Source organism: Tyto alba, unplaced genomic scaffold (assembly GCF_018691265.1).
Source record: "Tyto alba isolate M040663 unplaced genomic scaffold, T.alba_DEE_v4.0 Super-Scaffold_40, whole genome shotgun sequence".
NCBI lineage: Eukaryota > Metazoa > Chordata > Aves > Strigiformes > Tytonidae > Tyto > Tyto alba.
This window is the reverse complement of record NW_024881316.1, coordinates 17,591,816-17,616,345: the sequence shown is the minus strand read 5'-3', so window position 1 is coordinate 17,616,345 and position 24,530 is coordinate 17,591,816. Positions and strand designations below refer to the sequence as shown.

Below are 24,530 nucleotides of genomic sequence, written 5' to 3'. Positions count from 1 at the left end.
TTTACAGTGATTATTTCCATGAATATGTTCTTCATGATGATTTCCCAACAGCCTGGCTCTAACCCCTAAGTTTCATCACCCACCGTGTTGCCCAGGTGGCCCACAGCAACATGCCAAGGTCATGATGATCTTGTAGCTCCCTTTAGTGTGTCATCACTTCCATTTCCTGAGCCATGAATACTCACAGGCAACCCTGTTCAGCTGCCCACATTTCAGGCTCTACCATATAATATTCTTCCAGTCATGCTGCCTGATCTGGCTGGCTCCAGAAAAGAAGGCGGGGAGTAAACCACATAATCTCACCTGCTTTGTAGGAGCAAATGGAAACACAGGCACTTTCAGACAGGTCCCAGCAAGAGAGAGAGGCACAAAATAATATTGGTGGCAAATGAATAGCTACTGAAAATGTGAGAATCCTGCTTTGGTGTAGGGCTCTACATGTGGGTTCTACTTCCTAGGCTGCCTTTTAATTCATTTTTGATGCTCAGCTTACTTTTCAGTGTTAATATGCTGGACACACCATTTATTTTTAAAGATAAAGCTCAGGTCCAAAATGTAGCATTTGATTTCCTACATATGGAGTCACTGAAGTTCCAGCAAATACCTTCCACAGCCACCTTCACTGCCTGAGAGTGGAGCCTGGTCTGCCAGGTGTGCCTTGTCTAGCCTACTCTACCTCACTTTAGCAGCACTGAATAATGCCTTTTCAGCTGACCAAGGACTGGGAATTTGGATGAGTCACAGTGGCCCACAGCAAAACCTCAGAGCTTCAGAGAAGAAACTAAAGGATCTGTGGAAGTAGTTGATTTTTTCCACTCAGAGGCATTTGTTTCTCTGCTTCTGGGTGGCCATAGGTAAACAACCCATGATTCAGAAGGCTTAAGAAGAAAACCACAGCCCCTTTTGCTGTGGTGATGTCTCCTCTAAACCCAACATACAAATTCTTTCTCTTTCACTTTGGCCATGTTTGCTGTCTCTCCACAAGCTCCAAAGAGGTTACTGTCATAACTCAGGAGGAGAGGGAGCTGCTATGTTGTGTGATTTCTCCTTGCCCTCCACTAGCTCTGCAGACCCAAAGAGCAAGGGCTTGCTGTTCTCCACAGCCCATTTAAACACCCTGAGCAATGGGCAGGCCATGTGGGGTCTACCAAAGCTGTAACTTTTATGTGAAGAAAGGTCAAGGTCTGCCAGCTTCAAATATCAACTATGTCCCTGTGAAACAGGAAGGTGAAAAATTTTTCATCGGGTGGAGGTAGAAGAAACATTTACTTTTTCGGATGCTCCCCTGAGCAGACTGTGAAAAGGAAGCATAGACTTTGCAGAGAGCGAATGAAAGAGCACTGAAATGAAGAGGCAAATGCAGGAGAATATTTTTCCATACACTTATGTGAAACTTTGTCAAATCTATTACTTCCTGAGAGACAGTAATGTTACCCACTGAATGACAGGCTGAACTAAATGAAATAGAACAGGACACTGATTTTGAAGTCAACATATGCTATTACATCATGTAGAGACTTTGGTGGATGTATTTCAGTTAAAGATCTTTGAGAACAATTATTGTCATATAGAAGCATAATTTCTGCCATGAGACAGCAGAATTCATTGTAGATCGGCCATTGCACCTTGATCCCATAACCACCCCTGTAAAGGACTGTAAGCTCTCCTTGCTCAAGGGTAACATGAAAACTTCCAGGCGGAACTGAAATTGCATTTTAAAGAATGTGTGATGGAAGCTTTTCCAAATGGATCAGTCTTTCAAAAATTTCACAAGATTTACATGACTCTGTTATGTTCAGTTGCAAGCCTCGCCTGTGAAGTCCATCATCTCCCAAACAAATTCTCTGGGAGTTAATTCTGCTTAGGAAGCGCCGAGATCAGAAGTTATATAAAGCTTACTGTTTACTTTGAAGAATTTCTTTCCTGAAAAGTAAGATTTTGCTGAGTCAAAACACATTATTATATTTTTGATACTAAGTATTTTAGTACTTTTTTTCTGTAGAATGCGTGAAGGATTTTTTTTCCCTCTTTTTCTTCTGTGAGAGTTGTAACTTCTTTTGTAGTCACCCAACCTAACTAACAAGGTGGCTAGAGACACCTTACTGTGTATATGGCTAGCACGCACTATTGCAGTCTACATTCCAGCTCTATAAAGGTTATTAAGAAGACACATCATTTCTAACAGTTTGCCCTAACAAAGATCTTCAGGTTGCAGCCCTTTTAAAGAGAAGTCATTGCCAGTTTGCAACTGAAGAAGAGAGATTCCTTCTTCAATCAGAAGAGTCTTTTTGTATTTTTAAATAGTAATGGTCAAGTCAGATTGATGTTGTTGGGGGAAAACTGCAAGGAAAGGCTTTGTTCTAACTTGTCATTCTAACTATTGCTTCTTTTTCTCTGCTTTCAGAGGCTGGCAACAAGAAGCTAAAGAGCACGATACAGAGAAGCACAGAGACGGGAATGGCAGCAGAGATGAGAAGTCGTATGGTTCGACAGCCAAGTCGGGAATCCACTGATGGCAGCATAAATAGTTATAGCTCCGAGGGCAAGTAAGTGGCATTAAAAATATCAGTAATGTAGGAGAAGTTTCTTGTCTTTGTAAGAACAGAGGTCCTAGCTCTGGCTGAAGGGGATAGCTCTGTGTACAGATTCTTCCTCTTTAAACCTTTGCAGAACTGAACTATTTTAGACACATGACACAAATTTCTCAAAAATTAAATTGAGAGAGGACTTCTTAAGGATTCACATTTTCCCTGTCATCCAGTGAGGCATTTTGTTCATCAAAAGACAACCAGATTCAGACCACATTACTCAAAACAAAACATATGGGTACTTTTTCTTTGGGTTACGTTTGGATTAACTCAGAGCTAAACTTCAGATGTTGTATGTAAATCCCTGTAATATGAAACTGTTCGGTAAAACTATATACAAAGAAAGTTTAGTTTGGAGTTGGTCCAAGTCTCTTATTGAGAACTGTAAACCTAGAGTCCAGCTGCCCCATCAGCTGAAATTGGGCAGACGACTGCAGGGAATGGGACATCTGTTTTCATTCACTGCTGAATGACTCAATATGTAGGTAAGGAGAACAAAGGCAGATCTGACACAAAAGTGTGTATGAATAATCCAGCCTCCTCACGGCTCTCAATGGGACTCTACCATGTGTGCCAAGACACAGTGGTCACTAGGGAATTCTTAGAAGATGCCTCCTCACAAAAGGGGAAACTGGGCTTAGTCAAATGCACCCTATAGACCTGGAAAAAAATATGAGAGATTGGCACTTTTTTGGCTTCATCTTTTTATATGCTTACCACGTTACCACAATTGCTACTGCACATTGTATAAGGCATGAAGCACCAGGGGCAGCCACGGTGATGGCTAGGAGCTGCATAAAGGTACAGTTTCTCCATCATCACATGATATCACCACCCTCATTGTGAAAAGAATGGACTGGAAACACTGAAAAAACCACTAGAACAGTGTTAGTGTTAGAACTTAGAAGCTGTGGCTGCCCCCTCCCTGGAAGGGTTCAAGGCCAGGTTGGATGGGGCTTGGAGCAACCTGGTCTGGTGGAAGGTGTCCCTGCCCATGGCGGAGGGGGGTTGGAACTAGATCATCTTTAAGGTCCCTTCCAACCCAAACCATGTAAGAGAAGCAGGCTCCATCATGAATAACTCAAGAACAAAGTAGATAAGCACCAGATGAAGAATGAGGGACAAGAGTTCAATACCCCAGTATTTTTCCCAGGATGATTCTGTAATAGGACATTACCCTTTCAACACTCCATCCTGCCATCCTCCTTACTCTCTGTTTTTTGAGGTGTCAGTCTGTAAGTCACCAGTCACTCACCACACTGACAAGGGGCCCAATAAACGGGACCCTGCTAAGGAGGAGCTGGGGTAGCCTGTTTCCCTGGTTAGCAGTATGGAAGAGGTGGAATCCCAGCAGTGATGGTGAAGACCTTTTCAGGAGAGCAGCCAAATCCTCTGCTCCACTCTCAGAGTGTGTAAACAGGTTCGGCAAGGCTGGGGCAGCTAAGATCTGGATCTGGAGGACAGAAGCTGCAAGGTAATGCCTTAAATTGTTGACAAGAATCAGCCTCTGAGCAAGGCAGTGAAGAGAGCAAGCCTGGGAGGTAAACAGAGGGCTTGCTTCTTATTGGGCCACATTGCAGGCTGCCTGGGCATAGTGGAACCTGGTTTGAAACTCATCTTTTAGAACTAGGTTCATCTTGAAGGTTAAGTGAGCTCTCATAAGCTCATAGTCACACTATCTGCATCTTATGTCTTGTTTCTGCCTCCTTAAGCTCCTGTGCCTGCTCCTTATCTCTCGCTGCTCCAGCACCAGTTCTGCCTCTGACAGTTCTCCTTACCGCTCTCAGCACTCTCATGCAATAGATGTCTTCACATCTGACCATATTTGTCCTGCTTTTCTGATCCATACTTTTGGTACCAGCTCCCTAACTTTTCATTGTTTCTGTCCCAGACTTTTGGTTTGATAGTTACCAGCTCTTCTGGTTGATTCCTGATCCTCAGTATACCTCAGATTAATTTCCTGACTCAAACTCACTTCGCCCTTGACCTTAGCCATAAACACCATCCCTGATCTCCATATCCCTATTCCAATCTCTGGCAAGAGTAAAGAAATGGTGAGGCCAGTGAAGTGAGAACACAACCAATACCTTACAGTGATTATGAAGGGAGGCCCAGGAGAATGGGCCAAGGAGGCAGATAACAGAACTCAGGTGAAACAGTTAAGTATATCTTGCAATGAAGGAAGAGAGACATTCCTTAAACAGGACACAATGCTATAGCCAAAAGGAATACCAGAGGGCTCTGGTCAGTGTGGTGTTGTACTTCGTGTCTTAAAAAACTTCTCTGAAATCTTCTGTTTTTCTATGATGCTGTGATTTACCTATAGATCAAATCCTCAAATGCTCTGCAAACTTGCATGATTTTGATAGAATAATGTTAGTTTACAGAAGCTCTGGGTTTAGTCAACAGTGAATGAAGGAAGTTAAATGCAGAGATTCTTGTAAGAACGAGGACCACTAAAACAATTTTCTGTTTAATCACTTCCCCCACATGCATCACTGGCTTATTTGTAGAACACAAGTTGGACACAACTGCAAGGTGGAGGGGAAGCTGCACAACTGCATCACATAATCAGGGATACATGCACTGTGCCAGCTGATCCTAAAATCCTCTCCCTCTCTCCATCCTTCTTCTGGGCCTTTTTCAAACATTAGGAATGTCACCTTTAACTTTGGATGTTATTTCTATTGTGAGCATGAATCAAGTTTTTGATAGCACCTTGTATTCAGAATAGTGAAGCTATTTGCTAGGTTTTTTCTGTCTCGTGAGATTCCCATCAAAATCAGCAAGAGCTCATCTTGGGTTGCTTGAATAGTATTTTGTCTGCAGTTCACTCTTGACATTACTGTAGGTGAGTAACGATGATAATTGGGAAATTCTTATGTTAAGTTTGCATGGGTGTCCTGGTTTCGGTTTAAACCATGACAGTGAGCTACTTTTCCTTCCTTGTGTGTGCATACATTATGATACTGACTTTACTTCCAAATCACAGAGTTTATTGACAGTATCATGCCTCATCCTGCATTTCATAAGACCAATCAGATGTGTAACTCAGCTGAGAATGCAGATTCCTACAGTGGGTAGGAATCCCCAGGTACCACATCATGTTCTTCTGCTTGACCCATAACTGGAGTTTAATGACTTCAAATTAAGGTGAATGTGTACTTCACAACCTTCATTATTATGCTAGAGGTGTCTGAAAAGGGGCAATGTTCTCAAGTGAACATTTTCAATGTTGTTAGTCATTCCATAGCAAACTGTAACACATTTAGGGGAAAAAGGCCAAAGAAATGAGCAAGGAACTTTTCATATCAGGACCAAGAGTGAACAGGTAGTGCCACTGGGGAGAGAAGCAGATTATGTGTCTTGTCAGGAAAGGTGGGCTTGAAACTGCATCTCAAGGTTAGGTGAATGCTGTAACTGGTGGGATGATCGTTGAACTGGAGCCTTGAGGTTCTTTTCCTCCTCCATGTAAAGGAACCTTCTTAAAAAAAAAAAAAAAAAAAAAAAACGATTTCTTAAAACTAAGCTTCAGAGAAAAGGTTACCTTTTTGTAAATCAGAGCTTTCTAATGAAAAGCACTGTGCTCATATTTTCTGGCTAGCTTTAGTTACAGGCAGTCTAAACATTTCTGTAGGTATAGTAAGAACAGTTAGTCTTGAAGAGAGGAATGGCCTTTTTCTATCCAACTAACTGGGATTTGCAAAGAGTTTCCAGTGTGAATTGAATGACTGGAGAACATAAGCTTGATAGGTGGAAATCAAAGCTTTTCACACTAGATGTTTTTATTAGGAAGTTTTGTTATTATTTTCTCCAGTCTAATCAGGAATTTCATTTGAGGAAGAACCAGATATGGAGTAGTGGATGGCCTGCTGGATAAGATGCTATCTAGACTTGGTTTAAAGTCTCTCTTCTGTTCCTCATAATTGTGATGAGGAAGTCAAAGCTGAGTCTCCCCACCACGGTCCGTTCTTTCTGGTTTTGGGGGTTTTGTTTGTTTCTTTCTTTCTTTTGTTATTTTTTTGGAGACTATATCTATTGAAAAGAAGTGGAGATTCTGAAATACAAGAAAGCAGCTTGTAAAAGCTCATATCATAGAATCGTAGAATAGTTTGGGTTGGAAGGGACCTACAAAGGTCATCTAGTCCAACCCCCCTGCAATGAGCAGGGGCATCTTCAACTAGATCAGGCTGCTTAGATCCCCGTCCAACCTGGACTTGAATGTTTCCATATATTCTGTGCCAATGTCTTACAGTTCAGTTTGTGTTCTGAAAGAGGGATTGGTACCAACTGTAGGTCCAGATGTGGCTCCCAGAATATTTCGGCTAGGGAGTGGCATTAGATTTAGATCTAATCAACACTAGTACTACCTGACAGTTTACTGCTTCATTAAACAGCTGCAGCAATCAGATTAATTTAGTGTATACACCTGTTTTCCAAATTTGTTTTAACTGATTTGGATGGGGTTTGGATGTAGGTATGGATTTAAAACAGTATTACATGATAAATCAAGCATTCAAGAATGAAGAATGATTATTAAATTTCATGAGGCTTTTTATGTTTTCTCATACAAGGTCACTCATAGTTTATTCATCTGTCAGGTTCTTCACTGCTCCTGGAGAACTCCTTAGAAAGAACTGTTTTATGGACTACTTTGAGTCCATGTGCAGAATTTCACTGCACTTCTTTGGGGTCCATGGGAGACAGCTTGTTCCTGATGCTGCAGAACAATTTGTGGTTGCATATCCTGAGCTACTTGACTTGTACCAATAGTACTTTTGGGTACATACTGTAGGACAATAGAAATTAATCCTGTTCTTGTGCTTAACCAGCTTTTATTTTGTCTTCAGCTTAATATTTCCTGGAGTACGGCTGGGCGCTGACAGTCAGTTTAGTGATTTCCTCGATGGACTTGGACCTGCACAGTTAGTAGGCCGACAAACACTAGCAACGCCTGCCATGGGTAAGAATAATATGTTCTCCTCTGTTAAATGAATAATAACCCAATTAACTAACACACGTGCTGTGTTACTTAACTAACTACAGCACCAAAAAGACTTCTACAAAGTGGCTTCCTTCAGTGTAAACATGAAGGTCCTATATGCAGTCACTGGCATTCCTAGCATGCTATAGTATCCAAAATGGGGTGAGAAACAGTATTTGCTCCATGTGAGGTGTCAGCTAATATAAATTTCAATTTGAAGACAGGGGTTTCACTTTACTTCCCACTCAAAATTACTGTGATTTCTCCAGTTGTATCTCAGCTGTTCAGAGTTTATGTTTACTTGCCACAGATTATATTGGTTGCGACAGACAGTTTCTGGCCAAACTCTGAACTTGTCCAAGCTTAGTTCATCTAACCTCAGAAAGTGAAACTTCTGCCCACATTTTCAACACCCAGTAACCAGTTGCTCATAAAGCAACTGTGCCATTAAAAAGACAAAATCCTTTTCTACAGCATCTGCCTGGGGCCATCTGTGATCTCTGTGTTCCAGGCCAGTACTTATTTCCTTATATTAGCATTAGCTGTATCTTGGTTATGAATGGAGTCTATGAATATAGTATGAGTGTATAAGGTGTACAACAGTTCAGTGCTGTGTACGTAGTTTTGGAAAGGTTCAATTTTTTTTTGCTTCTATATGAGCAATTCTTAGACATGCTTTAGGATGCTAAGTGAGGAGCCCTTAATCCGCTACTTTAACCACACTTCTCCTGCTGGAAATGATAAATAGCCAACGCTTCAGTACAGCTGCCTTGGAAGAACCAGCTTCAGGAAGGGCTACTGAGCCACTTCTGAAAATGGAGAGAGAAACAGAAAGAAAAATTGCAGAAGAGAGTGTTCCCCTACCAACTCATGAGCAGGAGGAGACACAAACTTTCTTGAGAATGCTTTGAGTATCCCCTAAGGCAAGGGTTGCTGTGTAAGTCCACATGACTGCTGCTAATACAGTAATAAGCACCAAACTTGTTAAATTAATATTTTTTTATTTTGAAAGAGAAGATATTTGTGGGATGATTCGCCCAATAAAAATCTAAGTGGCTCTAGCGGTATGAATGTAAGGGTCTGGATTTATTCCATCTCTTTATTTTAGTCTTGTTTTCTGGCTAAATATGTTTCTGCAGATTATTTTCACTTCTTAGAACTTCTCAAGTTTTGGCCCCCAAAAAGTAATGAATCATGCTTTTTAACAATTTTCAGAAGACCCCCTATGTGGTATTCTTTCACTACTGATGATTTGAAAATGTTTGTATTATTGCTCCCCCTCCTGGTTCCCTGTTGCATGTTTTATTTTGGATATGAGATACAAGAGGTGTGCTCTTAAAGAGGCTGGTGGAATTTTTCTGTGAATTATTTTTAGTGCAACACAAAGCTCTATTTATTTGATCAAAGTTTGACTGATAAAAAAATCTTCCCTGTTGCTCTGTCATACCTCAAGTACCAAGGTATAAACACTGCTTTAATATACTGTTAGACAAGCATGTGAAAATCTCATGTCCAGTTGATTTCAAAATGCTGTCTTTCGAAATCTGGATCCCAAATGCTATAGTTCAATATTTGTGAGTCTGGTTTTTTAGACAATCAGAGTTTACATGTCAAGTATATGCATACTCACGTGTTCCATGTATATATGTACAGTTCATTTATTTGCACAGGCATCACACAGCTGCTTATGGCATACTGTGCATTTTTTATTCTAAGTGGCCTGTTAGATTTCTACCCAGCTGATTGCACGACACGTGAAACCATAGAGATATAACGCTTTGAGCATCAGCTCATAGTTGACTTCCCTTGCATTTTATTGACCTAGGTCAGAACAGTGCTTGGTCTTGGACTAAGCAGTTTCCTTTTTTTGCAGAAAATGTCATTTGTCAGAACTCAGGCAAGGAAGGACACTTGACTATTTAGTAGTGAAAGCAGCTTCTTGTTTCAACATGTTGCATCCTTTTATTCACGCCAAAAATGGGTATGGAGTATTGACAAAGCCAGGAAAATTGTCACCCCTGTACTTGTTGGAGACTTTTGCAGAAAAAAGACCTCTTTTGAACTCTTGAGGGCAGGCCATCACTCTCCAAAGCTGTGCTGTGACCGCGTGCTTCGTCTGGTTGGTGTCTTTACCTTACACTGAGGATCCAGTCAGGCAGTTGTAGTCACGGAAAATGGTTTCAACCTTAGCCTCTACCAGCAGTTCTTCTTCATCAGACAAGGAGCCTTCAAACTGCCAGCTCCTGCATCTCAGCTTGGAGGCAGAAACTTCCAGCCGAGGAGATTTCTGAACACGAGTTTGGGTTTTAGGCTCTCTGAGTGTGGGACCACTGTCAGGGAAGCACTTGCCAGTGACTGGTACACTGGGGCAACCATCTGAGGTAGGAAGTTTCTAGATAATTCACCAGTACAAAATTAAAGCTGTGGTGGTTATACCGTAGCGTTGCTGTAAATTTGCCTGCCTCCATGGATCAGAAATACTGAGCTCTGGTATAAACCGTACACCAAGAGAGGTCACCATGCTCCCTAAGTATATATCTTTTAGTCCTGGTTTAAGGATGGAGAAATTAAAGGAATCAGGAGGAGGGGTGACAAGAACACTAATGCAGCAGATTAGCTGCAAACTAGTCTTTCTGTTTCTCGCTCTTACACCCTATCTCCCGGGCTGTACTGCTTCTCTAAAATGTGGGCTTCTTTCTTCTCCCTCTCAGGTGACATCCAGATTGGAATGGTGGATAAAAAGGGCCAGTTAGAAGTAGAAGTCATTAGAGCCCGTGGCCTCACACAAAAACCTGGCTCCAAGTCTACCCCAGGTGAGGAAAAAAATAGACAATATAAGAACAGAAAACAAGAATATAAAATATGCTGATGAACTGATGATTGGAGACCTTTTGAGCTCCTATTTACCTGTGGCTACATTTGCATTTTTTTTGGTTTGGTTTTCAACACGGAATGTGTGTGCAGACATTTCCTTGCTACCAAAGTCCACTTCTTACCACCTTGCGTCTGCCAGTTGCATGCCACCTTTCAAGGAATGATTTTCAGCAACTCAATGTCCGTTCTAGAAGGAACATTTGCAGAAGTATTTCTGCGTATCTTAGGGAAGTCATATATCTCAGAGGGGCTTTGTTGATGTAGATGAAGTCCATTGTGTTTGTTCCACATCAAAACAAGAGACGGAGAACAGATGAAAGTGCTTTGAACAAACAGCTTAACAGACGCACATGCCAAGATCTTCTGTACGCAGCAGTGCTTCAGGAAGACAGCAGGTTATGCTAGTGTCAGTGTCAATAATTTGTATAACGAATGAGATTTAATATTGTGTCATTTTATAAGAGCATATTTTGAAGTTCTAGTTATTTATAGAAATATTTATTAGAGGAGATTTATAATTGCTGCCACAACCAGTTTGCCGTAGCAACTGGAACGGTTGTTTCAGGTAACATTTTGCCAAAATGGTACTTTACAGCCTCCTCAGGAGCTGAAGGTGAAAGAGAAATTAATGTCTGTGTTACCAGAGTGACTTAGTTTTAAATACTCCTTTCAGTGAAACATCAAAGTCTTTTGTTTTGAAGTATCTCTGACCCCAAAACATACATAGAGACTCCAGAATAGCTATCGGTGACAGTTAATTCCTGGCAAAAGAAAGTGTTTTTAAAATGACAGGCGTGAAATGTAATTGTTATTAATAACATCTTAGATCATTACATTCAAAGTTTATAAAAATCAAATTGATTTCTTATGGGCTGTGTCATTTATTTTATGAGTATAATTGTATTCAGATTATACAGTGAAGATAACATGTCATTTTCTTTCAACTCAGCTTCCTTTTAAGGCATTTGTCCTCCAGCTCAGATGTGCAGTGTAAAAGGTTTTAAATCCAAACATAAAATTCATGATGTTCTGTTTGCAGCTCCGTATGTCAAAGTGTATTTATTGGAAAATGGAGCATGTATAGCTAAGAAGAAGACAAGAATTGCACGGAAGACCCTTGATCCTTTGTACCAACAGACACTGGTTTTTGATGAAAGTCCACAGGGTAAAGTCCTTCAGGTCAGTTGCTTCTGAATCCCATTTTAGGCTATCATTTGGAGAAGCACTTGCATGTTTACTTAAGTTTAAGCAATATGCCTAAGCCCATTCCAACTCACTAAGGATTTAATTTTATAAATACCAGCAAACACATCCTTGTGGCTTGTGGTTTCATTTCAGACCTGCAAAATGTCTGTCTGTATTAAACATTTCTCTTTTGTTGACTCTCACTCCTGTCCTGCCATTAGGTTTTCCCACAAGAGAGAGCAATCATTCACCCTTAAGGATAACATTTTCCTTAATGCTACACATAACAACAGGATTGAACATATAAGCATGGATCTGGGGACAGTGCTTAACCTGTATTTTGTTTTCTTCTAGGTAATAGTTTGGGGAGACTATGGTCGAATGGACCACAAATGCTTCATGGGAGTTGCCCAGATCCTTCTGGAGGAACTAGATCTGTCCAGTGTGGTAATAGGCTGGTACAAATTATTTCCACCTTCATCACTAGTGGATCCAACCTTGACTCCCCTGACACGCAGGGCTTCCCAGTCATCTCTGGAAAGTTCAACTGGGCCTCCCTGCATTAGATCGTAGTAGCAGGTGCTGTCTAATAAAAACATCACCCAGGATAACAATTGGAACCAGATATTCACATGATCAAAAAACACTGTTGGAGAGAGACAATCACTTCTGTTTTTGCTTGTAGTAGTTATCCAAACATATGTCTGTTTGTCGAGCGATGGCTTAAAATGACAGAACAAAGGTACGTCACATAGAGCCAATCTATTAGAGGCTATCACCGATGCTTATAATGATTAAAAGAAAAAAAGAAAAAAAAAAAAAAGAGAGAGAGACACCTTTAGATTCGACTTAAGTCAAAGATGACCCCAAACTGGAAGCTCTCACTCTGCTAACAATGTTGTATTTTTCACATTTTGACCGAGCCCTCAACCAGTGTTACCTTCCTGGTGTTTCAGCAGTTTTTCTGTACTTGTCACTTCCACTAGTTTTTTGCCATGTGATTCTGCTAGTTTTGTAGAAGTCCTCGCAATGCTGACAGAGACCCTTCCTTTCTTTTTCTAAACCAAACAAAAAAGGGCTGAAGCATATTTCTGTAAGCATCGTTAAAGTGTTCAACAGCCACAGTTATGATTCCAGCAAGCTCAAATAGTTTCTCGGTTCTGGTACTTCCAAGTCTCTCACGTGGGAACCCAGAACAAATGACCAATCTAAGTTATATTCTTAAAAACAAATAATCATCACAGTGCCACTTTTTCTTTGTAAAAAGCAGATATGTTTGCATTATATATAATAACTTTTATGTTTATGATGTTTTGCATGGAAGAATTTTGAAGAATTCTGCAACTACTGCTGGGGACTGGTATAAAGCAGCTTTAGTCTTAATTTTGACATTGAATATGTTACTGGTAATGCAATTTTCCTCCTAGAAATGGAGAGGAAATATTTACGTTTCTGTGTATAAATGTATATTTGACTTCCCAAAATGTTGACCAGGAATGGATTGAGCATATGACACTTTCAGCTGTACCCAGGCTTCTCTGATGTGTGTCACTTCAGACGCACCTGTCTGCCCTGGATAGAGCATGGTATGAGTTGTTCAGTGTTTCACTGGAAATTCCAGTTGAAATATTCTGCACTTACTAATGTTTTTATCAAATTTTAGTTTACATTTCTTTGAGATCGATGCAAGCACAAGGCTTGATTTTTTAACGCAAGATATCTTACTTTTTGGAGAAAAAAAAAAAAAAGTCAAATTTCAATTTGCTTTTTATTCATTTGAGTTCCTCTTGGCCTTGAAATCCCTTGTGATATTCTGTAAATGTGAGAACAACTGCAGATTCCTGCAGGTGCATTGATATGTTTCCCCTCCTTTTACAGGCCATTCAATTTTGTGATCACACAAATAGAGCAGCATGACTTGGAACTGTTCAAAGCTGCATGCACGTTTTGTAAAAAGAGATGAAAAAGGTTATTTAATAATGTATGTTAGTTCCACATAGGCCAGCTTGTATGTTGCATGTACTTGTACAGTTTGCTCGTAATTACTATACTGAAGTAACCAAGAAATCTAAGCCATCCATTTTTCTTATAGACATTTTGCAGGTTTTAGCCAGGCTAGGTCTGTGAGTCTGGTGCTAAATGTCTATAGATGGACTTTATTTTTTACCCTATGGAAAACGTGATGTAGTATGGACCAAATTCCTTCTAATAACTATTTTGGTGTAGATTCCTACTGTGGGGCTGTAACACATGTAGAAACTGTGTACACACTAGGTTTTAATTCATAGACATACTGCCTGCACCAAGTGAACTATTTATTATTACTCAACACGTGGGAATTACTCTGCCCATCTTTCCATAGGGCACAGATTGGTTACTGCTCGACCTGCTGAGCAGGAAGAACTCAAGAATTGGTGCACTACTACTAGATCCTGTTCTGTCTTAGTGGCCAAACACCAACTAGTTATAATTCGATAGTATCTTTCTATTTTGACCACTTGTCTTAACACTCCCCTGTGCTTTTAAATGAACTTCCAACTCATGTTATGTAAACATGTTTAATAAAATTTCCTTTTCATGTCCAGTGTAGTAGTTGTGCTCTCTGTATGTTCTGAGGTTCATCTGTGATTCTGCTTGCTGCAGGACTGTGAAATGTGTTAAGGAAAAGTAAAATGATAAGTGATTTCTATGGTTCTTTTGATCGCTGTAATAGTGTATGTTGAAATCTGGGGCCAAAAACTGAGGCCTGGTGAAAGTCATGTTTGGTTGGCTTCCTCTTCACTGAGAAAGGAGCCAAATTGTGCTCTCATTCGTTGAAGCAAGCAAATTGAAGTAAAAAACAAACAAACAAACAAACAAAAAAACACAAACAAACAAACAAACAAACAAAAAACCCAAACCCACAACTAACCAAATTTAACCAAATTGCCATCTGGTGAAATCAAATCCGTTTATTGGAGTTGCGTGATGCTGCAACTGCTCAACCTAGTTCAGCAGGACGGTATGTGTTACAGCCAGACACCAGCTCTCCACTTGCTGTGTGCTGGGCCTTTAAGACATGAGAGCAACTCCTGATCTTTTGCACTTTTTAAACCCAGAAATACGCCCTTCTATTGTAATGCCATTATAGACAATGCTTTATAGAAATTTACCTGAGAGCAGAATTTGGCACTAACTTTCACTAGAGAAGAAAAGATTATGTACTTTGTTTGATTTTTAGTTTTCCATGTCACACAGATACCTGATCACAATTTAAAAATAACATAAAGACAATATCGCCTCACTTTAAACATTTTTGTTTATTACTTTATTTAACTGAATACATGGTTAATCTACTGAAAAAAATGAATAATTAAACATGGTAAATCTGAACAAAAGGCATGTTATATTTCTGCTTCTGTGTGATGGGAGTGATCTGTTTAAATACAGAATTTGTCACACTGTTGCAAAAAGCCCTCAGTTTCATAAATCTCATGTCTTTGAATACTGTGTTCAATACTAGGATATGTTTTCCTTTCTGATCCTGAGAAATAAATAAAGTTTAGCATTTCTGATCTCCCCCCTAGACCACCGAAAATATGGCAGCAAAAGAACACGCTGATCTATTTCGTTTATGGTGTTTCTGATGAACAGGGATAACAGATGCAAAGATTTCAGGAATGAAGTAGTAGACTGCTAGGACAGATGTAAGTTCTGTGCTGGTCTCCTTTCCCAGGGACTATTGCCTTTTAAAAACTCATGGCTGCGTGTTGGGATTATAATTCACAGACAAATCAGCTTTAGTTCCCTCCTGGTTTTCCCTTGAGAATGGAGTATTGCCTTATACGGCAAAAGAGCAAAGGTACTGAACTCATAATCCCTGTCATATAATCAGACATTTATTTTCCTCGTGATGAGTAAATATTCTAAACTTTCTATTGAAATGCAAATTTAGTGTCCCTCTTTGTGGGTGAGGAAAAAGCTTTTGGCTTTGACTTTTGTGTTAGAGAGACATCAGAACTGCTGTGAGTGGGTAGGACAAGCCAGAGCTTTGTGATCTCCTTCCTTTGCAATTCCCAGAGAAACGATGCACACACTGTCATTGCCTGTTTTCACTATCAAATGGTGATCCCAAAAGTCAAGTGCCACCCAGGTATGATATGCTATACATACAAGAAAAGTGCAGAGTGGATCTTCAGTGGCTGTTTTACTTAGAGATTTTTACTTAAAGTTTTTACTTAGAGCCTGTTACTTGTCCTCTTCGAAGCTGGCCGTTTGATGCTCCTGTGTAGTCACTACTCTACTGTCCACAGCCCATTTAATTCTAGGAAAAAGGCTTATGGGCCTCATACTCTACTTGTGCCTGAACTGAAGAAAGTCATGGCAGACAGCAATGTGGCTCTTTCTTTCAGGCCCCAAATGCTCACTCCATCTTATCCTAACATAATTCTGCAGGCATGGGAGAAATCGATCTGCAAGAAGACAGATGGTCATTGAAGGATGTGATTTCTCAACTCAGTTAATGAGTATTCTGGCCATCTTGAGTGATTAAGAACTCTGCTAGCATCTGTCAAGTGTAACAAGAGTCTCAATTAATATTTCACTCCCAGCCCTGCCATTTTTTTCCAGGAGAAAAAGAAAATACAGGGGTGATGTATGTATTTTCTCAGTGTCTGCATGGATGACCATGTATGCTGGTAGTTAAATAACATGGTTGTGAAAGAGGTTGTGTGTGGTAGGCATGTCACATACCAAATGTTCTTCCAAGTTTTGCTATCCGAACTTGTCCTACCTGATGTGCCAGAGATGGGATGGGAAGCAGCTTTCACTCCTTCTAGAATCCAGCTGCTGACAATGATTCAGCTCCTGAATACACAGCCTGGTGAAACACCCCTTGGTTGGGTGCTTTTTAGTAGTTGGGATGACTTGAAGCCTTAGCTGTGCATCAGGACATAAAAGCTTAAACGTTCTGCCTTGTTTAGTTGGAGTATCTAATGCTCAACGCTAGTAGTAACTGGGGGAAAGGGTGAGAAGTTGACTGAATCTGTAGATTACAGTGTATAAATATAGCAATTCAGGTAAGGCAAATATGCAGCTGTATTTGTCTCAGCTAGTACAAGAAAGGCATACTCAAGAGCTGAGTCTTTTGGAGGTTTCACATGCTGGCTGCTAGAAGTGACTCACCTAAGGGTTTCACAGAATCTCACAGGTGGCCTCTGAAAAAATTACCTTCAGAAGGTGATGAGCAGCAGTTCGTTATTATAATTCTCCTCTCCTCCGACAACTCAGAATTATTCATTCTGATCACCTTTAACATGCCTACAATTTCAGAGCCCTGCTAAAATGCAGTTACAAATCAGTAGTGGCGCACTTGGTAAAGCACTGGCTCTGCAGTGAAAGGCTGTGTGATATCACCATCCGTGTGGATTTTCACTGTCTTCAACAATTCATCTAGGTGAAGATTTAGAATCTTTTTTACACATTTCCTTCTGATTTATATCAGTGGGATTTATTCTTCTGGGTGACTCCAAGAATCTAGGTATCGGTCTCTGCACCTGGATTTTGTGATGAATAAAATGGGTGTAGGTAGGTGTAATTCCCCGTTTCAGAGACATTGCATAGATACGGAAAGAGCAAACACAAATGTGGAAAAATCAGTTGTGAGGTCCTCAGAGACTCAGATGCCATATGATGATCCCATCTTCTTGTCCTGGCTCCCAAAGTCTTTTTTTACACTGACACGTATCAGGAAGCAGCATCTTCCATATTAAACCTTGTCACTATGTTTCAGCTACAGCCAAATAAAAACTCCTGAGCCACACACCTAAGCAGGACACAGCTGTCTTCTTCAGTTTATACCATCCCCTATACAAAGAGTCCTTCATACAGAAGATGTCTCATGTCTCAGTCTTCTACTCGTCAGAAAGTACAACACCACTGTCACTGCTGCATTTCCAGTACCACCACTTTGTCTTAAGTCCCTGTTTTCTGGTCTGTCAGCAGGTTTCCACAGAAGAAAGCTGCCCATGTATATGCTATGGCACTCATTATAGAAGATAGAATGATCCCATTTTAAAAAATCTCATACAAGAGTCACTAAGACAGCTCTAGATAGTTTAAGAAATCTTGCCATGCAATTTAACCCAAAAAAAATAAGATCTGAAAATCTAGCAAATATTGTAAAACATATCTTCAATTAAATGTTGCTGTGTGTACTCAGAAAATAAATTGGTTTTGATATCTGTATTTGCATACCACAGAAACAGAGTCCACACGTAATGCAAACGTGGCAGTATTACACTAGCACATAGGAACAAAAAAGACCAATTATTATTTTCAGTAGTGCAGAGAGTGAGAGATGGCCAGGAGGGAAATACCTGTCTTCTAAATATTTAGTTACTAAGAAAAGTCTGTTAGACGCCAGGAGCAGCATTATCCTTGAGCTGCTGTTTGTTAAAGCTGCAGCAAAAGGAAGCATGAGAGTGCCCAAGAGAACCAAGAGACCTTCACCCTCCTGTTTTAGAAAGAGCTGTTTCTTCCAGTGACAAAGTCTGAGGCTATGTGAGCAACTCCTGAGTGCTCAGGGAAGAACAGGAAACCCAAAAGAAAATAATGACAATTACAACAAAAAGGCAGTGCTTCAAAACCACGTAGAAAACTGTCTTATGATTGTGAAGGCCTGAGAGTGCAGCTGCCTCTGGTCCAGATCGAGAACAAGAGTCTGGATTTAGAACGAGTCCCCAGATGTCCCTCTCATACTACAGGCTAGAAGGGCTGGATGTCTGTTAGCCGCCGATGCTACAGAGCTGCTGAGCAAGAGTCAACCTTTTCTAATGGAGCAGTTTGTATGTAGAGCTTGCCCACGCTTTTCTCTGCAGAGATGGTCTGACACGTGCACTGGGTGTGAGCTTAACTTTAAGGGGATGTAAAGGGTGTATTTAATTTTAAGCTCAAAAAGCTATGCTGTGGAAGAGGGATCTTGCATCAACCCTCATAAAGCATTGGCTCGGATGGTAATGAAGTCTGGTGCTCTGTGATGGGCAAACCAAGATGTCAGAAACAGAGGTCCCCTTGGAGGGCAGGGCAGGCTTGGGGAGCACAGAGCGGGAGGAGGGGAGGGAAGGAAATGGCGCTTCTGTTCCTCTGGCAGGACAAAAGGGAGACCCAGAAAAAAACCCTAAAGTATAACTGCTTAGATCCTGTCTTTTTGACTGAAAGCTCCAGAAGAAGAATTAACAACTCCTTAAAGCCTCACAGATGGCAGTGGATTTCTTCCTGAAGGGCTGAAGGATTTGGCCCAACTTCATTACTTCAGTATTGGAAACAGACTGTCTGGTGGCAGCAGAGCTTGTCAAAAATATATGATGCACTGTTTTCTTTTCTGATGGGTGTCTCTCTAGGAGTTAACCAGGAGAGGAAAAGTGAGCTGATGGCACAAATAATCTTTGAGTTGCTTTGTACCTAGTCTCAACAGGCACATAAAGGCTGTATTGCTGGGAATAAGGAATATCAAAAAGCTTCTCACAGGCAGATTAAGAGTGGCTTGTTGGCCTCTTTTGCTTATTTTTACCTGGTGGGAAAAAGGTGAGAAGATTTAAGAGAAAGTTGAAGTACTGTATCTGCTTTCCTAGAAAATACAAGGAATACTGCCTCTCTCCTCTCGCCCTTTCCCTGGTCAATGCTCCTGAAAACTCTGAAGCGTAGTGTGGTTTGGTGCCTGGACTTACCTCTCAGTTGCTCTGCTCTGGTGCTGCCAGCAGCTTGCTTGATTCCCAAGCCTGTTGGTGGACAAGACCAGCATTCCTAAACCATTCATATTAAAATACAAAAAAGTCCCAACCCTCAGGCATTTTCAATTCATCTTGTATGTGAAAGGATAGAGGGAAGAAACCCATTCCATTTTCTTTTGTTGAAAAGCTTGAAACAGAATTAAATTACAGCCACACCAGAAGTCACTGCTGTGCTATCTAATCCTTCAGCTCCACTATACATGCAGGCTTCTTTGTTAGATTCCTGTTTTGCCATTCAATTATTCCCTAAAACAAATCCCAAAATGTAAAGGAGGCGGAGGAGATACATTGCCATGCCACTGAGCCACTCTTCAGGGCTTAACCTTCTTATCCCTTTGTTCTTTAGGTGGATATCTCCCCTCAGTACTAATCTTAGCCTTGTTCTCCCATCACTTCTTTGCTTGGTACCAGCTCAGAGCTGTATCTGTTTTCTCCAGAGAGTACCTGTTGGATTTGATAACATTTACCTTTCTTCAGCAAGTGAGTGTGAATGGAAGAAAGCAGAGAGTTGATGAATACCTCACCCCTCAGGGGCTGCTCTTCAACTTTTATGTGGCTCATTTAAGACTGCTATTTCCCTCTGCCACCATACTTGCATATGTCATGCACAGCATACATTTTTTACGGACTCTGGATTTGTTTCATATGTGCCAAAGAATGTGGGAATTTCACCACTGATTTGAGACTGAAACCCAAAGTGCTTTTGTGACAAAAGGTGACTGATACAGCGCAGTGTGGCTCTTTTGGTGATAACAACCCCAAACAAACCAGGAGGCCAGCCAGCAATTCCAGCTGCACCACACACAGAGCCTCGTTTTCTCTGTAAGGAGGCAGCGATCTGCGTAGCGACAGTGGTGGAACATCCAACTGAGGTGCCAGATCCGTAAAAAGAGGACATTGCCTGGTGTACAGATGAGCCTCATTTTTTTTTAATTTTATTTTATTTTTGTAATGCATATGACCTAACAGATAAGACCAAAGACTGACATTTTCTGGAAAGCTGCCCGCTTCTGAAGAGCAGCCACGGAGCGCAGCTCTGGGCTGTGTGACAGCTGAGGCGGCACTGGACGGTGCCTGGCCCCGTGCGATGGCAGCAGGGGTGGCTGAGGGGCAGCGAGACAGAAAACCTGCCACTGCGGGCAATCTCTAGTCCGCCAGCTCTTCCAAAGTGTTATTTGTTCAGAGAAGTGAATCTACTTAGGGAAATGTATTTAGCGGAAAGCTCCCCCGCTGCTTGCACGCTGCTTGCAAACAGCGATAAAGGACAAAAAGCCCTCAGATACGTTATTCAGGTGAGCGCACACACCGCGGAAGGGCGGGAGGCCATCGCCCCCCAGGCCGCCGGTACCACACGGGGCCGCCGGTACCACACGGGGCCGCCGGTGCCTCACGGGGCCGCCGGTGCCTCACGGGGCCGCCGGTACCACACGGGGCCGCCGGTACCACACAGGGCCGCCGGTGCCTCACGGGGCCGCCGGTACCACACGGGGCCGCCGGTGCCACACGGGGCCGCCGGTACCACACGGGGCCGCCGGTGCCTCACGGGTGGCCGCTGCCCGCCCCGCCGCCCCTCCTGCCGCCGCCGGAGGGCGCCTCAGCACCGCGGGCCGGTGGCGGCGGCGGCGGCCCCCTCGCCCCTCAGAGGTTTCCCGCCTTTCTGGAGCTCGACCCGGCTCCCGGGCTAAGTCGAAATTTAGGCTCTTGCCACCGTCGCCAGGTCACCCCACGCACCCCCGTGCTCACGCCAGCTGAGGCCGAGGAGGCCGGCGGGGCGCGGGAGCGAAGCTTGTGGCGGGGCAGCGCTGCGGCGACGGCCTCGGAGCCGGGGGTTGCGGAGATCTCCTCTGTAATGTGGAAAAACAGGCGCCAGCTTTATTAGACACTTTTATATGAGGGGGAAAACAAAACAAAGCAAAACAAAACAAAACAAAAAAGCTGTAGTGTTTTTTTTCCCAAATGTTGGATGTATACCTGCAGATGCAGTGAAACCAGGTGTGTGATCACTGGCTGTGCTTGTCTACTGGTTTCATATAAGAGCTCTCGAAACAGTCAAAACTCAAAAGTTTTGAAGGAGAATTCATAAAGCATGAAAAGAAATAATGCTTATATCTAAGCCTACCCATGTCTCTGATCCAGTAGTGATTATGAACTCACTCAGATCAAAGCAGTTCCACTAAGGAGTGTTTAAAGTGCACGTGTCCCCATTCCTGTGTTATTTGCAGTGGCTGCTCTGACAGATTAATGTCAGGCTACTCTGTGGTTAAGTGACAAGCCTCATTTTGTCTTCTGAGTATTACTTTTATTGTTAGACTCCGCTATAACCTCACTACGGCTTTCTCACTTTCAGATTAAGCTGCAAATCAGGTACACGAGGAGAATTTCTTGCGACCAGTGAACGCTTGTGCTGGAGGATTATTAAACTTTGGTGATAACCTGTTTAAAGAGGAAAAAGCAGGTATGGCTGCTGATAGCCAAACTGGTTTGATAACTCAGGTACTACTCACCTAACTGCTATCTGAGAATGGCCAGTCAACTCTTATTTTCCATAAGGGGAAAGGTCTTGTTCAGTCAGAGCAAGTTGGTTTTGGGGGAGCAAGGTCTAATTTGATACCAGAGCCATAAAAATCCATTAAAGACCATGAAGGAACTGAAGGGAACTGCACAGGACTGTTCTGTGTTGCCCCGTATAGCTACTGTTGTGTTTAAATTGACAAATGAGTGGATTAAAATCTTCATGCCTTCAACTCACCAACATCCTCAAAGAGTAAAACTAAAGTTTGCTGGGATTTGGGCTCAGGCTGACCTGGCATTAGGAATCACAGCCCAGCTACAGGCTGTTGGACAGCATGTATGTGCAAGGGCTGAGCCCTGTGTTCAGTGCCAGAGCGTCTCTACCCAAATCACAGTGGTCTAGCAACACATAGCCCTGGTTTACGACTCTAACCCAGCTGCTGAGAATCTAAAAGAGGATCACAACCAGAAAAATGACACTCACCTTACAGTTCCGAGGGTCAGCAGGGGACAACGTACTTTGCTGCTCCCTGCTAGTGACAGCTGCATGTCAGCAACAGGGGTCTGCTAGACAGCAGTGTGGAAGTGCTCACTTGATATAAACTGCTTTGGAAGATCACTGGCATAGAAGTCTGCAATTGTAAAAACTAGCAGTTCTCAAATTAGCTAGCATGGCAGGGCAGCTGCACTCTGTGGCAGCTTCACACTATACCATGGCACAAAACTTCCGAAATTTAACCCTGCCTTTCCAGCTGTTTGAAGCTCCCCGCTCCTGTGCAAGACACAGGAGATCAACAGAAGGTGTCCCTGGCGTTTTTTCCCCCAAGCTCCTGGAGAAGAGGCTGTTCAGGGGACATGACTAGCATATCCTTATGTCCTGGCAAAGCTTGGTTGCCAGAAAAGCTTCTTGAGTTGGTGATTGGCATAGCTCACAGCAGCCTTTAACCTGCTATAACATGCTCTGAAGTGAGGACAGCTGCAGGCAACACTTACTTCTTTTGAACTATGCTCCAGTCCAATGCACACATGCTGCCCTTCAGCAAACTAGCACAATTGCAGGCAGAGAAGGAGAGAAGGGAGGGCCTTGCCTGCAAGCTAGAGCCTCCAGTTGTGAAGCCTTCTCACTTCCTCGTGAACGGAGCTGGCGAGGGCCTGCGGAGTTGACTTCACCTGGGTATGCAAGCAAGATTCAGCAGGACTTGTTCACAAAAATTGACACCAGACCAAGCCCTTCAGATGCACATTCCTGAGCCCACTCCTCCCCTTTAGGGCATTTTATGCCAGCCGCTCCCAGGTTTCCCCCTCGCCTTAATTACCTTTTTGTAGGGATCAGCTCTGTGTGTGTGTGAGTGTGTGCATGCTAATGCTAGGAAGGGCTGTCAGTGTAGCTCTGCAGCCCAGTCTCTTCTAATACGATCCTGGCTTCAGGCTGCAGCGTTTTTTCCAGTGCCTAAATGCACCGCATGTGAATATTACACGAGAGCAAGAATTTGCTTTTTTCTTGCACGCAAAACAAGGAAATGCATTCTGCCTCGCCACAGCTGCCACAACCACAGCTGCGCCGCTGAACCAGCTGTGCCTGCTGGCCTACAGCGAGGCAACCAGAGAAACTCCGCAGTCTGCCCCTTCCCTCCTTGCTGTTCCTCCACCAGAGTCCCCCAGACACCAGTCCCACAGTGGGGACTGCAGAGTCTCTCTCTCTTTTGAGCTGGATAGAGGATCCTTTGGTAAGCGAGCCGCAGCCACGTGCGGGGCACTGGAGATGAAGGCTGGCGGGATCCCGCAATAGTGGTCATGGCTCTGCAGCCAAGAAATTGAAGAGGAAAGGGGGAGTATTGAGTCGGACAGTGTTATATGGCAATCGGAGGAAGCACCTCCTCAGAAGTCCACTAATTGGCTGGCTATCAATCATGGTCCTTGTCCTGCAGCCCTTGTAAGCCCCACTGGAACTTGGCTATGGTTAGAGGGGCTGGGAGAGCAGAAACTCAAATTATTAGCTCCCGGCGTGATTCAGATATATCTGTCCACACTACAGTCATGACTCAGAGCCTAGAAAGGTCGTCGGGATCTGTGAAGATAACCCAAAGAGGTCCAACCCTTGAGAAGCAATTTCAGACCTTAGATTGGTCTTGTCTCCAAATCTGAGCTAATTTTTGGCGGATGCAGAGTTTCCTGGATGAAAATTAAACAGAGCAGCTGAGCGTACCTTGCCATTGGCTTTCTTGTTGTTGGTTGGTTTAGTTTTGTTTTGTTTTGTTTTGTTTTGTTTTGTTTTGTTTTTTAATGCTTCCGTGGTGGTTTTTTGTATCGTTGCATGTTTCAAAAAGATTGAAAAGAAGTGGAAATGCTAACGGGTGTTTTGGCTCATTCTGCCATGTAGAGAGTTTCTGTGCCAAAGCGCTAGTTACCTAGGAAACTGCTGTAGGATTGAATGTGGATAGATGTGTTGTCAACTGCAAATGAGTAGAGTGGCTTTTCTAGAGGTGGGAAGGAGTGTAAAATGCACTGAAAATATGAATGCCTGTAATGTGCTTCCTAGGTAAGATGGTGGTCCTGTCTTTTTGACTGGCATTTTGTAGGCACCCTGACTGGCACAAAGGGATTGCAGATGGAGTTCGT

The 24,530-nt window shown here is 42.5% G+C and overlaps 1 protein-coding gene across 30 annotated transcripts in view; it reads left to right on the top strand.

The window, feature by feature from the left end:
• RIMS1 (regulating synaptic membrane exocytosis 1) overlaps nucleotides 1-12,454 on the top strand; it is a 340,605-nt gene extending 328,151 nt beyond the window's left edge. For all 30 annotated transcript variants that reach the window (XM_042803089.1, XM_042803080.1, XM_042803077.1 and 27 more), the window contains 5 exons: nucleotides 2,405-2,546; nucleotides 7,439-7,551; nucleotides 10,284-10,385; nucleotides 11,486-11,625; nucleotides 11,986-12,454. In XM_042803089.1, the coding sequence (XP_042659023.1) occupies nucleotides 2,405-2,546; nucleotides 7,439-7,551; nucleotides 10,284-10,385; nucleotides 11,486-11,625; nucleotides 11,986-12,204 (716 nt within the window). In that variant the 3' untranslated portion in view covers nucleotides 12,205-12,454. The remainder of the gene's footprint in view (nucleotides 1-2,404; nucleotides 2,547-7,438; nucleotides 7,552-10,283; nucleotides 10,386-11,485; nucleotides 11,626-11,985) is intronic.
• Nucleotides 12,455-24,530: the final 12,076 nt, after the last annotated feature.